The 15969-nt window shown below is 46.4% G+C and overlaps 1 protein-coding gene across 1 annotated transcript; it reads left to right on the plus strand.

The window, feature by feature from the left end:
* The first annotated feature begins 923 nt into the window (after positions 1–923).
* ZNF597 (zinc finger protein 597) lies at positions 924–9546 on the plus strand. The gene is given in 6 exon segments (XM_060079034.1): positions 924–1052; positions 1201–1283; positions 2162–2288; positions 4469–5157; positions 5159–5468; positions 5471–9546. Coding segments are annotated over 5 exon segments (1254 nt in total). The 5' UTR covers positions 924–1052; positions 1201–1250; the 3' UTR covers positions 5566–9546.
* Positions 9547–15969: the final 6423 nt, after the last annotated feature.

The raw sequence follows: 15969 nt of genomic DNA on the forward strand, positions 1-15969 counted from the left end.
TTTTCCGACACCTTTGTAAACTGACAATTTCTTTGAAACTACCCTCTGAGGAGAGGCTTCTGAGTTCTTTGCAGCTGAGGAAAGTAAAGTTGTATATAGGCCAAAATGACACAAGCAATTAGTGGCAGAGCTGCGGAAGCAGCTCAATTTTCTAATTCCAAAGCCCTACACCACGGCACCCAATGCCAGTAAAGTGGAAAATATGTGGCAATGGGGCAGGTCGAATGGGAGGTATTAAGAGGCCTACAACGTCCCGCGAAGCAACCCGATGGCTCTACTACCGCTTGAAGTCCGCTGTGGCTCCAAGCCTGATTTGGCTCGGTTGGGCTGCAGTCGCCGGGCACAATGCCCCTAGAATACACTGCGTTGGAGACGAGCAACCGGCCTGCGCCGACCTGAACTCTGTCCACTCAGAAGACGCCGCTTTACATTCCACGGCCCCGCAGTCCGCCCAAGACACAGGGAATACTCAGGCTAAGACTAGGACCCGCATTCCTGGCCACTCAGGCATCTCACCTCGGCCGGACCAAAGATTCGGACCCACAGGGTACTGCCGGCCGAACCCACATTTCAGTACCGATACTCTTCAGGTTCCGGATTCTCTCCGTCTACGTGCTTTCCTTCTTCCCTGAAACATTACGTCCCTCCGTGGTCACCCTATCGCTCCACCTCACCAGGTCTCTGGGCACTGAGCTCACGGGGGAGACCCAGACAGCGGAACCGGAAATGCTTGGAAAAACTGAAGGAAAACTACATCTCCCAGAATGCCGGGTGAGCCGGGGGAGGGAGGTTCTCCGTTAAGGCGCCCTATTGGTCAACACTTAAAAGGGACTGCCCCCTCTTAGGTCACGCTAGCCAATCAGAGGCAGAGCTGCGTAAAAGCACGGGGGCCCGCCGCATCCAGCGGTTTTCCCGGCAGGTCCAGCGTAGGGGGAGCATGGGAGCGTGGGAGCCTAACGGCGTCTCTCGGTCTCGAGTCTCGGCTGGGCGTCGCTTTCTGTTGCTTTTGCCTGGTTAGCGGGAGGCTTCCTGAGATCTTTAGTCTCGGAGCCGTAAGTGGGGCCCGGCCGGCCCGGGAGTCGGCCTTTACGAGGCTGGGCCGGGGAGAGGAGTCATAGGCTCATGTCTTAAAGGGCGTGGGATGTGAGGGGGTGCGTGGAGGAGCTTGGCCCCTCCAAATACTATTTTCTCCCTTCCCAGATCTGTTCCGAAGTCCCTGTGGCGACTTGAAGACACTACCACCCCTCAAGATGGCATCCACACTCTCTACAACCGGGGCCCAGGTGAGACCGGGTCCCTTCTCTCGGTCCAAGTTCCGGTCGCTCCTTTCTGGCCTCTGCCTGGCCTCTTTTGGAGGAGGGTGAGGCATGCCCGTGATGCGAGGGGCCCTGATCCCTAGAGAGCCCTTTCACCAAGCTGTCTTTGTTCCTACCAGGCATATAGGAGAAATGGCTTATCAGAGCCTTCCTTTTAGAACCACCAACTGGGAGCAGGGCCCATTGGAGAAGGCTATTACAGGGTACCTCAAAGTGTTTTTCTGGAATGCTGCTCAAACTTACAGATTTCTAAGCTTCATTCCACACCTGTTGAATAAACAGAAACAAACAGAAACCCCAGGTGATTCTTAATCACACCAGAGCTCTATTGATTTATAAGTTTGGTAAACTTAGGGAAGGAGGAATAGGCCTGGATATGATGCTGCAGTGAGCTTAGCCATGAGTGTGACGAAGAAGAAGGAGAGGGACTAGCAAAGGGAAGGGTGTTGGGAGAACAATGGACCTCCTGTCCTGTCATGATTCTTCCCGGGCTGCTCAGTCTTCTCCTTTCCCTTAGAGAATCCCTACGTAATGGTCTCCTTAATGGTTCCCTGAGAGTTGTTCCCTCATCTTTTCTAATAGGCTCTTCTAGAACTTCTCCCAGTTTACCGTTTTGGTCCTTATACCACTACCTCCAGTGGTCCATTTTTACTCTCTCCTTCCTAATCCCCACCCCCAGCCCTCAGAACCCATTCATACCCCCTCGCCAGCACTCAGGGACCTTTTCCACCAAGCCCTTTTCTCCCTTGCCTCTGATGTTTCTAGCTCTTCTCAGCCTTCCCAGACTGAGTAAGGGGGTAGCTTTCCAGCTTCTTGTCCTGAGATGGGCTCTCGTGTTGTTTCAGGGGCCAGTGCTGTTTGAGGACCTGGCTGTATATTTTTCTCAAGAGGAGTGTGTGAGTCTGCACCCTGCCCAGAGGTCCTGCAGCAGAGACACGCCACAGGAGTGTTTGGAGGATATGGCCTTGATGGGTAACAAAGTTGTTTTTCCTGCATTTTTGAACTTTGGTCATTTCTAGGATTAGGATTGCATATCTCATCCACATGTTGGTATGGGGGAGTGGGACCTATCCCTGAGTGATTTATGTGGACATGATAAGAACTTGCAGAAGAGTGCAGTTTTCAAAGGGTGAGTTGATTCTTAAAAGGCAAAAATTGGCAATTCCCTGACGGTCCAGTGGTTAGGGCTCGGTGCTTTCACTGCCAGGAGCCCCGGAAAGGGAACTAAGATCCCATGCAAGCCATGCAGCAGGGCAAAAAAAAATTAGGGACTTCCCTGGTGATGCAGTGGTTAAGAATCCACCTGCCAGGGCCTCCCTGGTGGCGCAAGTGGTTGAGAGTCCGCCTGCCGATGCAGGGGATACGGGTTCGTGCCCCGGTCTGGGAGGATCCCATATGCCGCGGAGCGGCTGGGCCCGTGAGCCATGGCCGCTGGGCCTGCGCGTCCGGAGCCTGTGCTCCGCAACGGGGGAGGCCACAACAGTGAGAGGCCCGCATACCGCAAAAAAAAAAAAAAAAAAAAAAAAGAATCCACCTGCCAAAGCAGGGGACATGGGTTCGAGCCCTGGTCTGGGAAGATCCCACATACCATGGAGCAACTAAGCCTGTGTGCCACAACTACTGAGCCTGTGCTCTAGAGCCCACGAGCCACAACTACTGAAGCCGGCACGCCTAGAGCCCGTGCTCCGCAACAAAGAGAAGCCACAACAATGAGAAGCCCGCGCACCACAATGAAAAGTAGCCTCCGCTCTTGCAACTAGAGGAAGTCCGTGCGCAGCAGCAAAGACCCAATGCAGCCAAAAATAAATAAAAATAAATAAATTTATTTTATAAAAAATTAAAATTTTTTTAAAAAGGCAAAAATCCTGTCTAATACAATGACTGTGGTTTTGCATAAGACCTGATAATCTTTCCAGATATTTGTTACCGTCAATTCACAATTTTACTTGTGAAACTCCATTAGTATGGGTTACTATTATTTGCTAAAGGTTGGAAATCGCTTTAATCTTAAGGGGATGGTGTGCCTTTCTCACCTAAGAGGAACTATAATGTAGAAACATTAGTCATTTTATCCTAGTCTAGGATAAATCCTTGACTAGGGTTGACTGTTTGAACTTTCCCAGAACTCACATTTTATATTTTCTACTTCTGTCTTCATCGTGTTGTTTTCCTCTACCTTCTTGAACATGTGAAGCATATTTATAATAGCTCTTTAAACATTCTTTCTACTAGTTTTATCATCTGTGTCATTTCTGGGTCTGCTTTTGTTGATTGATTTTGCTCCTAGTTATGGGTCATATTTTTCTGCTTCTTTACACGCCTGGTAATTTTTGATTGGATGTTGGACATTGTGAGTTTTATGTTGTTGTATGCTGGCTTTTGCTGTATTTTCAAAACAATTTTTGGACTTTGGGGTAGGGTGCTCATTTATCAGTAAGTTACTTGGGATCAATATCATCCTTTCAAGGCTTGCTTTTTGCTTTGTTAGGGTGTGTTCAGAGCAATCTTTAGTCTAGGGCTGATTTGGCCTGCTGCTAAGGCAGTGTCTTTCTTAGCATACTGCCTGATGCTCTGTGTGGTAGGGAGTCTTTCCATTTTGGCTGGTGGGAACATGAACTATTGAACTATTATGTGAATTCTGGAGATGGCTCTTTCTATTCCTTTTTGGTGGTTCTTTCCCTGACCTGGGGTAGTTTCCTCAGATGCATTTACAGATTAGTATGCAGCCAGAGTCTTAAGGGGACCCCATCTAGATGCCCAGAGGTCTCTGCCTGGGCATCTGCCTCTCCTCTGGTATTTTGCTGTCAAATTCTAGCAGCCTTGGCATTCCTGAACTTGGTCTCTTCGAATCAGCAAAAACCACTGAAGACTAGATTTCCACACACTGCCCTGCAGCCCAGAAACCCTTTCCAGGCAGTGAGCTGGGGAAGTCATAGGGTTGTTGCTTTGGAAGGAAAGATCCCTTTTGGATTGATATATTGGCTTTATAAATTAAGAATATTTGGGAAAATATTAAAAACTAATGCTTTGGGGCAGGCCTGAGTTTTGTCAGCCATCCTACAGCTTCCTGGTCCTCTGTGTAACTAGTTTGTTCTTTCCCCAGTACTACTCGAGGGTGTTTATGTTTTGCTTTGTTTTGTTTTTATCAACAGGAGGAGAAGGCAAGATTGAGATTAATCAGAAGCTAAGGCTAGAATCTATGGGACTTGAAGAGCTTGCCCTAGAAAAATACTCCATTGCTGTGCCCCTTGTCTACTACCCAGAAAAATCCTCTGGGCATGGAGTTGGAAACCTTGAAAGGAAAATGTCAAATAGAACTGCTTGCAAGAGAAGGTTCATAAGCCTTTTAGTTACCATTGAAAACCACACCCCTTTGATAGAACTATCTCAGTGTTTAGGAGCCAGAGCACTTTCTGAAATTCTTGAATTTCCTGGGGAAGAAGCCAAAAATTCATACAAGTGTCCTGAATGTGACCAAAGCTTCAGTGATAGTTCATACCTTGTTTTGCATCAGAAAATGCATTCAGGAGAGAAAACGTATAAATGTGGTGACTGCGGGAAGATTTTCAGTCACAGAGCCAGCTTAAGAACCCACCAGCGAATCCACACCGGCGAGAAACCGTATAAGTGTGCCGAGTGCGGCAGCAGCTTCCGCCAGCACTCACATCTGTCTCGGCACATGAATATCCATGTAAAGGAGAAACCCTACACCTGTGGCATATGTGGAAGAGGTTTCATGTGGCTCCCAGGATTGGCACAGCATCAGAAAACCCACGCTGCCAAAAAAGCCTGTGGTGAATATTTTGATCAGAAAACAAATCTGGCTTTGCCTGAGAAAAGGCATGGGGTCAGCCAGCCAGCACCCATGCAGTCCGAGCAGGAAATACTTTGGGCAGCCCTCGCACTTGGCCCTTCCCGAGCGGGGCCACGAGGACAACCCTGAACACTGCAACGATTGCGGGGAAAATTTGCTTTCGTTCTTAAAATTCGAACCCTTAAAGTGTCCTGAGTGTTCGATGACCTTTCTTCGTATCTCTGAGCTTATCTCCCATCAAAGCATTCACAGAGGGGAAAGGCCCCATAAATGCAAACCCTGTGCAGAAAGTTTTATTTCGGACTCAGAGCTTGCATGCCACCAGAAGAACCACACAGTCTCGAACCTTTTAAATGTACCGTGTGTGGGAAAAGTTTCAGGTTGAAAACACATCTCATTGTCCATCAGCAAACCCATGCACAAAACACCACGTAAATATAGCAAGTTTACATTAATGCTCGTGCTTCTCAATATTTATACTGAAAACTGGGGCACAATTACCCTTTATGTGCCAGGTACTGTGCTAAGCATTTTACACACATTCCATGTAATATATCATTTAATTTTGACCACAACCTTGATTTAGGCACCATGATTTCTGTTTTATAATCAAGGAAGCATAGTAAGTGTCACAGCTACTGAACAAAGCCAGAATTCTAACTCAGTAGCTCAGTTACTATCCAGATTCCATTTGTATGAGCCGGAGAAAGATACAGAACTTATAAAAAAAAAAATTCAGTTTTCACTAAAATGAAGGTTATTGCTAGAGTTCTTTTAATTTTGTTTACATGGTTTCTAAGTAAGTTTTAGAAGGCAAATTTATTTATTGTTTGCTAGTTCTGCAGATCTAAGATCTAGGAAAGTAAGTACCTTTATATCTATTTTATACTTTTTTTTTTTTTTTTTGCTGTAACAATCAGAATGTAATGTTTGTATGAGATTATTGTTTTACATATGAACTTCTGGAGGGGTTTGGAAGCTTTTTTCCCTCCATGTGAAGTGTTCCCAAATGGGTTGGACTAGTTAGTGTCAAGATGGCTGTTAGTATCCGTGAAGTTAGTATCCATTCTCAGATCTGATGGCACTGGCCTTTGTGATTCAAGTATTTGGAAGGAATTTTAGCAATCTGACTACAGCCCTTTCTGGTGCCTGGACTTGAGCAATGGAAAGGTACTTGTTTCTCTCTAAGAGGATTTACCTCCAAGTCTCTACCAAAGCACATTACCTGCCTTACTATGAATAACAGTAACCCTTGTTTAGTGTGCATGCTCAATACTTCAGTTATATTATTTAATTTAATCTTCAGAATAAATCTGACAGAAAAGGACTATCCTCCTTTCGTAGATGAGTAAGTAGAGCCCATGGAGGGTACAATCAGTACATTTCCCAAGACACAAAAGTAGCAACGTGCTGAAGCCGGCATTTAACCTCTGGTCTCTGCTGTCAGAGGCCATGTGTTCAGCGACACTGCGTTATATGTTGGCATTTGCACCACATGTTAAAACTGCAGGCAGCTGGGAGACTGAGATCGGTGGGTGAGGATGGCCATCATGGAGGCTACCCTGTGCACGTGCTTCACTCCCTTAGTGCTTCATCCCAAGCCTGACTTACATGTATGGTTACAAAGCAACTGAGAGACTGTTCGGGACTTGAGGTTTAAACTCCATCCCTATAATCAGATTGCAAAGAGTATAGTTTTAGTTTAGTTTGAGTTTAGTTTAGGTTTTAGTTGAGTTTGGTTTAAGAAAAAAGCTTTTCTTCCTCATATCCAAAGAAAGATACATATAGAAAATTGTTAGAGCTTAATCAAAATACTTGAAAATATATAGGTCTTTAGATACTGCTGTTACATGTAAATACTGGAGCAAAATATTGTTAAATGGAATGGTTATTAATGTTAAAGAACCAGGGGATCTTGTAAATGTTACGTTCATGTGGAATTTCTCTTTAAAGCAAAATTGTGTACCTATCAGCAAAGCAGCATTTAAAGGGGTTTTTGATTGGGATGTGAGAATTGTCTTATTCTATATAAATGGTATAAAAGTATGGCATTTACTAAAATGGTATTATCACTGGGAAACCTCAGGAGTAATAATAGGCCTCTTTAGGACTAATTGGAGGAAAGTAGTACCTGGAAGGTAGGGTCTTTGTACTGAACAGCAGATTTAGAACTGAATGTACAAAAAGGTGCTGGCTACTGCTGTAAGCTCTTAACACTGATTAGAGGCAGGAAGATTCTGTTGGTGAGGAAAAGGGAAACCAATAGCCCTAACCCAGGTCACCCACTCCTTTCCCCCTTTTCCTCATTCTTCTTTTGCTTCTTGTTTGCAGATCCACAGTTGAGACCCTGTGCTCTGTATGTCAAGGTCACACTTGGCTCATTTTTTCCGATGTCTCTGCTCTTAGGATACAGGACACCAGTCTGCCAGGCCTTTGGGGTCTCAAATAAAAAAGCGAGGTCTCCTATAGGTTCTTCTTCAGCAAGTCTCTCTGTCTGAGGTGTTTAGAATTGTGTAGAAAGATGGTCTCCAGTTAGGTTTCTTATCAGCCAGCTCTGGGACATAAAGACCTTTGCTAAATATCAGAAAGTACTGCCTCCCTGCTTTCCTGCTTCTGCCTTCCGTGGGAGCAGCTGGCACAATGTGCCATTGGCACATAGTAGGGGCTCCCATATTTCAGTTAACTGAAGAGTTGCAGGGTCGAGGATGAAATTGGGAAAGAGGTTCCTAGTAGCAGAGTTGCTGCAGAAAGAAGTAGAGAAGACTATTTTAGAAGGCATTTGGACAGAGTGGCACTGGCCTGAAACATGGAAGCTGTCATCCTTTCCTTTGCTCCTAAGAAAATACAGGGGAAGGTGAAAATTCATACCATAAATGATGTTCTGCATTCAGCACGGGAAATTACCTTTCCAGATGAGGTTTCCTTCACAATTAACTTCAGCTTTTACATTTTTATTTTCTAGATTTTGGAAGATTATGCCAAACCTCCATAAGAGATTAGAAAAATATCTTTTACAAAGACATTAATATATACATGAGTATAATTAAAATGCCTTTTTGGTGTAATACTGTTAATGATTGTTATGCGGAGGAAAAAAATATCCCTGAGTGTCAGCTACTGTGAAAGAGGCATCTTTTCAGTTGTTGCTTTATTGTGCACTTGCACCTAAATCCATTTGCTGGATGTAATTCGAGCTGCTCTGAGCCCAAGGAATTGAAGGAAGCGGTCAGTATCCATCAGTGAGACCCATGCTGGTTTTATGCAGATGGCTTTTTCACCCTCTGTTTACAGTGTTAACTGACAGATTCCACAGATGGTCATTAATTCAGAGACATCATTAGCCTACCATGTTACTTTCAATGAATACTTGGATGAAAGTTAATATAGGGATGAAAAACTAAATGCAGGAGTTTATTGCTAGGAACAGTTGGTTCACAACATTTTGCATCATGGATGTTGACACAGGCAGAGTGAAAACTTTGTACTGAAGAATTCAATTGTTGAACAAATTTCTTTGGTTTTGTTGTTGATGCAGTGATGAAAATGTGTATTAAAGTCCTTAATGTGATTGCTGAACTATCAGGTTCTCTAACATACATCATTGATGAAACAGCATTATTCCAATAGCATGCAGATGTTAACAGTTTACATTTTGTAATTAAAGAAACTGTGGAATTTAATTGTTATTCTTGAAGGGGTTGAACTCAAAATAGTTTTGTTTACAGCGTTGTTGCAGTAGGTAATAGTCTATTCACATCCCTGCATTTAACACAGAAAATGACTAACCCAGTAATTCAGGGAGTTAAAACTAAAAACAAGTGACATTTCACAGCAAATACTGTTCTGAGTCTTTGACTCCTGTGATTCCATATAATTAAGTGGCATTGTTCTGATGACTGCAGCATGTCATACAATCTGATACTGCAGATTTTGCTCAAAGTAATCTGCCAGTTTACTGCATATGTGTACTAAGCAGGTTGTAGTTTATCTGAATAAAGAGTCTATTTGAAAGTGTTCATTAAACTTGTTAAGCCTATAGGATTTCCGTTGGAAAGTGTTTTTGCTTGGACATCTGTTTAAAAAGTAACTAATCTTCATTAGAAGTGTTTATATTCATCTGTTTTAGTTTTGTAGCTAGAGCTATTGATATCAGGATGACCACTATCCATCTTTTCACAGCCCGTCTGACTACAGGTGTTTTGTCTGATTTTTTTGACACCCTTCCTTGGATTAACAATCTAGGGAGTGTGGGGATATGATATAAATATAGTTATATAAACCTGAGAATATGCTGCAATCTCTAGTTCCTTTGGATACCTTAGAAGTAATATGTTTGTTGGAGGCACTTGTGCTGTTTGTTTAATGCTTGGATTTTACAGTTTTTGGTGTATTCTCATCAGTCTTAGGTCTACAGTTCAAGCTCTCACTGGGCAGTGATTACTGTCTGATGTGCAATTTGGCATCTAATAAATGCTTTTTTATGATGATGACAATGAAGTGAACTTAAAAATTTTTTTTTACACTTTAGTAGTTTGAGATGTCAATGAGATGTGACATCGTGTGGAAGGATTGGAAGGGGTTAATGAGTGACTTCGGCCGTTTAATAATGGAGGTAAAATCTTTTGCTCGCTGGAAGTCAGAAGAAAACTCCAGCACAGCTCCCGGGAGACGGCATTAGACGTCATCTTCCCTTCCAGTCTTTGCTCCACGACGGCTATACCTCCGGCCACGCAGGCCACCAAAGCCCTGCGTGGGCCGCCGTCTGGAGCGGGGGTTGGAGTTGAGAACGCGTGGAGTAAGGCTCCCAGAAAGCTTTGCGAGGCCTAGGAGAGACCTTGTGGCGCTCGGCCATCAGCCGCGCAAGCCGGCGGAAACACCAACGAGACGGGACGCGCTAGAGCGGCCCACAAGGCTGGGAATCGAAAGTCCTACGCTTACTTCCGTCGCCCTCTTCTGGCGGCAGAGCTGCATGTTCCTGGAGCGGCCGTAGTGGGCGGGGGACCCGGCGGGGGACCCGGCGGCTGCTCGGCCACGCGCTCGGCCAGGCTCCCGGCCCACCTTCGCCACCCAACGAGGAGGCTTCTGCAGAAGCCGAGCGGGGCGGGTGAGAGCGTCTGCGGAGCGGCTCCTCTGGTCTCTCCCTCCGCACCAGCGGGAAGGTTACGTGGGTGGGACTGTGGGGGGCCAGCCCGAATCTCGCACTGGTGACGGGAGAAGGAGCCTGGCGCTACCTCCTGGGCCCTAACCCTACTTTGGCAACGCGAAGCTATGGGCTCGCCCTGTTTGTCTCTTAACTTGTCGAAAGGGACGCTTTGAGCTTCTCACTTGCCCTGGGTAGAGTGTCTTCTGCCAACTAAAGAGTGTCGCTGCCTGTCCAGTTCTGCAAGGCTTGAGTCGTTAGCCATTGCAGTCACCTTCAACACGACCCGAAAGGAATTCAGGGCGAAGATCAGGAATGAGGCACTCTGTGCTCTGGGAAAACTGGCAGAGCAGGCCTTCAGAGAGTGAGATATTTTAAGGAGAAAATTTTATGAACCCAAATTCTTGCATCGTCCCATACTTGGAAAAGCACTAAAAGCATTACTGAAACATCTGTTCCTTGTGAATAGCAATAACCTTCTACAGAGGGGTGTGCTGCATACCCCTTCGTCAAAATCACATATATCCCCCTCCTAATTTCTTCAGAACAGTTTCTCAGAGCTATCTGAGAGGCTGTCTCCCCAGCTGTAGTCCTCAGTAAGACAATGAATAAACTTGACCGACAACTTTTAAGTTGTGTGTTGTTTTAAAAGTTGACACTTCTCTCTGGAACCAGCGCCAGTCTCCTCACCTGATTTCTGTGTACTCCACAGCCGAATTCTAACATGCTTTTGGTCAGAGTGTATCTTGGGATCACCTGAATCCATAGTCCCCACCCCCCCTTTCCCGCCCCAACCCCCAAGCGAGCTTAGCCACTTCCATGACTACAAGTACCTCACTTTATGTCTAGCCCCAATTTTTCTTCTCTCCTGCACTCTAGATGCCTGTATTCAAGTGCAAAAGAGAGATCTTCCTTTGATGTCTCTGAGGCATGAAAACACATGCCCAATGGAATATTACTCAGCCATAAAAAAGAACAAAATAATGCCATTTGCAGCAACATGGATGGATCTAGAGATTATCATATTAAGTGAAGTAAGACAGAGAAAGACAAATATATGATATCACTCATGTGGAATCTAATTTTAAAAAATGATACAGTTGAACTTATTTACAAAACAGAAACAGACTTACAGGTATCAAAAACAAACTTACAGTTACCAAAGGGGAAACGTGGGGAGGGGGTAGGGATAAATCAGGAGCTTGGGATTAACATACACACACTCCTATATATAAGATAGATAACCGACAAGGACCTGTGTGTATAGCACAGGGAACTCTATTCAGTACTCTGTGATAACCTATATGAGAAAAGAATCTAAAAAAGAATGAAAAATGTATATGTATAACTGAATCACTTTGCTGTAACCTGAAACTAACAAAATGTTGTAAATCAACTATACTCCAAAAAAATTCAAACAAACAAGCAAACAAAAAACAAACACATGCCCAAAACCGAACTCATGCCTTTAGTCCTTTTTTTAAAAAAGATTTTTATTTATTTATTTATTTATTTATTTATTTCTGGCTGAGTTGGGTCTTGCTGTGCGCGGGCTTTGTCTAGTTGCAGTGAGTATGGGCTACCTTTTTTTTTTTTTGCTGTACGCAGGCCTCTCACTGTTGTGGCCTCTCCCGTTGCGGAGCACAGGTTTCGGATGCGCAGGCTCAGCGGCCATCGCTCACAGGCCCAGCCGCTCCGCGGCACGTGGGATCTTCCCAGACCGGGGCACGAACCCGCGTCCCCTGCATCGGCAGGTGGACTCTCAACCACTGCGCCACCAGGGAAGCCCCAGTAGGGGCTACTTTTTGTTGCAGTGCGCGGGCTTCTCATTGTGGTGGTTTCTCTTGTTGCAGAGCACGGGCTCTAGGCACGCATGCTTCAGTAGCTGTGGCACGCGGGCTCAGTAGTTGTGGCTCGCAGGCTCTAGAGCACAGGCTCAGTAGTTGTGGCTCACAGGCTTAGTTGCTCCGCGGGATGTGGGATCTTCCCAGACCAGGACTCAAACCCATGTCCCCTGCACTGGCAGGTGGATTCTTAACCACTGCGCCACCAGGGAAGTCCCATTCCTTAAGTCCTTCATCTGTCTGCCTCCAGTATGTGGCGCCACATCCACACAATTGCTCATGCTACTAACACACACTCCCTCCTCTGCTTCTCAAACTCTCAATCATCAAGTCCTGTGGATTCTACCTCAAAAATACCTCTCAGGGCTTCCCTGGTGGCGCAGTGGTTGAGAATCTGCCTGCTAATGCAGGGGACACGGGTTCGAGCCCTGGTCTGGGAGGATCCCACATGCCGCGGAGCAACTAGGCCCGTGAGCCACAACTACTGAGCCTGCGCGTCTGGAGCCTGTGCTCTGCAACAAGAGAGGCCGATAGTGAGAGGCCCGCGCACCGCGATGAAGAGTGGCCCCCGCTTGCCACAACTAGAGAAAGCCCTCGCACAGAAACGAAGACCCAAAATAAATTAAAAAAAAAAATCTCTCAAAGCTGACTTCTCTGTCTCCACCCTTACCCAACAGCACTGCCCCAGGTTGACAGCAAGGCAGGGACAGGGTTTTGACGTTGTGGGGATGACCATAGCCAGATGCTGCAGACTGGGACAAGCTCGGAGACAAGAGACACTCAGGAGGCTGTTGCAATAAAGCGAGTGAGAGATGAGGGCCCTCACTAGGGGTCACGGGAATGAGGAAGATGGGGCTTCGAGACAGATTGAGGAGGAAAAGGTGACGCTTTGGTGGGGTGAGAAAGCAGGGAGTCAAAGATGACTTGGAAGTTTCTGGTTTGGGTGACTTGATGGTTGGTAGCTTTGTGGAGAGATTGCTTGCCTCTCATGAGTTTACAGTTTTTCTAAACTTTCTAGGGAGACGTGTACATCACAAGTGAGGGTGACAGTGCAGCTATGTTCAGTGTGATCGAGAAGAGGTATGTTATGCTGTGAGAGGGGTCGCACCTGGCCAGAAAGAAGAGCTGAGAGCTAAATACCGACTTCATTGGTTGGAGGCTTCCGGAAAGGGCACAGGGTCCTAACAGAGAACATAGCAAGGGCCTCAGGTAATGTGTCAGCTGACCCCACACATAGTAAGCTTTTCCTGCTCACCTATACTGTCTGTTTCCAGGGAAAAACAGAAATTGGAGAACCCAGATGCCCAACCAAACCCCACAGAGAGACAGGGTGTGACATTCCCAGATTCAGTTCAGTCCCAGCTGGTATGAAGCTATCCCCTGAGCCATAAGATGCTTGCAAACTTGGGTGCCCTGGAACTCCCCACCCCCCAGAACTGGAGAGCCCCCTGATAAAAGATACCACCTGGGGGCGGGATTCAAACCTGCAAGCCCACCATCCTGGTCCTGAAACACTGCTGTCAATGCATTAGGCCCCTCTGCCAGGAGGGGTGGCTGCGCCAGAGAGGCTCTTAGCCACCTCTGGAGAGTGTGCCATCAGTGGCTAAAGCCAGAGATGCCCACCAAGGAGCAGATCCTGGAGCTGCTGGAACTGGAGCTCTCCGGCCCATCCTGTCTGAGGGATCCACACTGGGTTCAGTGTCACACCCAGAGGGTGACAAAAGACAGCATCCCTGATGGGGGATTTGCAGAGAGAGCCCAGGAACCAGGATGCTGGGTGAGAAGGGCCAGAGGAGACTCAGAGAGTGAACACAGGATGGGTGATAAGCTCCTCTCCTTGGGAAAGAGTAGACGGGGGGATACCCTGAGCATATGTTACACCCCTGCTTCCTCTTCCCCCAGGGATCCTGTCTCCAAGGCCTCCAACAAGAGTCCACACCATTGAGCTGAGGGTCACCTTTATTTTGGCCCAAGAAAGACCCAAACTTTCAAGGTTTCATGGGCAGCTCGGAGTAGAACTGAAAAGAAAACTAGAGAGCATTTTGTCTAAAACCTCATTTTACTGATAAGGAAACTGAGGTGTAGGCATCTTAGAGCTCAGTAACTGGCTGCCTGCAGCACTGAAAATGGAACCTGGCTCTTCAGTGCCTTTTCCCCATCCCAGGCCTTTTCCCACCATCTCAGGCTGTCTCCTGGTCAGGTTCAAGTGCAGTGGCATGTGTGTGATCAGCTAACTCCTTGTGAAGAAGTAACTTCTGTCTCTCTCAAAAAGACATGGGTCTGGTTGTTCAACTTTGTGAGTATAATAAAAAAAAAACCCTGAACTTTGTACTTTAAAAGGATGAATTTTATGGTATATGAATTATATATCTCAATTTAAAAAATTATCTTTGGCGGGCTTCCCTGGTGGTGCAGTGCTTGGGAGTCCGCCTGCTGATGCAGGGGATGCGGGTTCGTGCCCCAGTCCTGGAGGATCCCACATGCCGCGGAGCGGCTGGGCCCGTGAGCCATGGCCGCTGGGCCTGCGCGTCCGGAGCCTGTGCTCCGCAGCGGGAGAGGCCACAACAGTGAGAGGCCGGCGTACCACACACAAAAATTAACTTTGAAGTAAAAAAAAAAGTTGAAATGTATTTTAAAGCTGCAATAGGGCTTCCCTGGTGGCACAGAGGTTGAGAGTCTGCCTGCCAATGCAGGGGACACGGGTTCGTGCCCCGGTCTGGGAAGATCCCACGTGCCACAGAGCGGCTGGGCCCGTGAGCCATGGCTGCTGAGCCTGCGCGTCCAGAGCCTGTGCTCCGCAATGGGAGAGGCCACAGCAGTGAGAGGCCCGCGTACCGAAAAAAAAAAATCATTTAGTGTTTATTCTATCAAGTATACTGCTTTCTGGAAAACAACCTACTCAGAAACTAGTTCAAAGGTTATTTACAAGATAAACTAATAGCTATGCTAAGCTATTACTTTGTAGAGCTAATTAAAAAAGAAAAAAATAAACTATATTATTGGCCTTCCCTGGTGGCGCAGTGGTTGAGTCCGCCTGCCGATGCAGGGGACAGGGGTTCGTGCCCCGGTCCGGGAAGATCCCGTGTACCGCAGAGCGGCTGGGCCCGTAAGCCATGGCTGCTGAGCCTGCGTGTCCGGAGCCTGTGCTCCGCAACGGGAGAGGCCACAACAGTGAAAGGCCCGCGTACACACACACACACAAAAAAAGGCTGCAATAAAATATTTAAATGTAATACACAAAATAACGCATCAGAGACATGAAATAATTTATGCTACCAGCATGACTTATTTTGGGGCAGACCTGATAGTAAAGCTGCTTTTGCCTTTTCCGTGCAAAGATATCTTGTAAGATGAGCTGTTAGAACCACTAGCATTTTTCAACTACTTATCTGAGTGCATTAGAAGTTTCTCAATAGTGTGCAACCAAAATAAAAATCAAATAAACTGCATGTTAATATAGGAATGCAGTTCTCAAAAAGATTTTTTAAAATACTGAAAAGATGTGTCCTGGTTTAGGCACGATTTCCTTCCATAGAACCCACCTGTTGCAAAGGGAAAAGAGTGTCTCATAGTTTCAAAGAACTGAGCGTGGGAGAGTTTTCACTGGGGTTTGGGGAAAAGCTATAGACTGAGCAGGAAATCCAGATGAAAAGAGGAGCCGATGCATGTCTTTAGTGGGAGGCGTGCTTCCCGCTCAGCTCCTCCGCCCACCCCTTACTCTTTAGAAGCAAACTTCTCCATCAGAACTTTCTCCTTAGCTCCAGTTTCTCCCTCCTGAGGGCATGTATCTGACTTCTGGTGTGATCCTTGACCTCCGATTCTCAAAATCCTGGATCAGAGAGGACTCTTACCATC

The sequence above is a fragment of the Mesoplodon densirostris genome, chromosome 16 (genome assembly GCF_025265405.1).
Source record: "Mesoplodon densirostris isolate mMesDen1 chromosome 16, mMesDen1 primary haplotype, whole genome shotgun sequence".
NCBI classification, from domain to species: domain Eukaryota; kingdom Metazoa; phylum Chordata; class Mammalia; order Artiodactyla; family Ziphiidae; genus Mesoplodon; species Mesoplodon densirostris.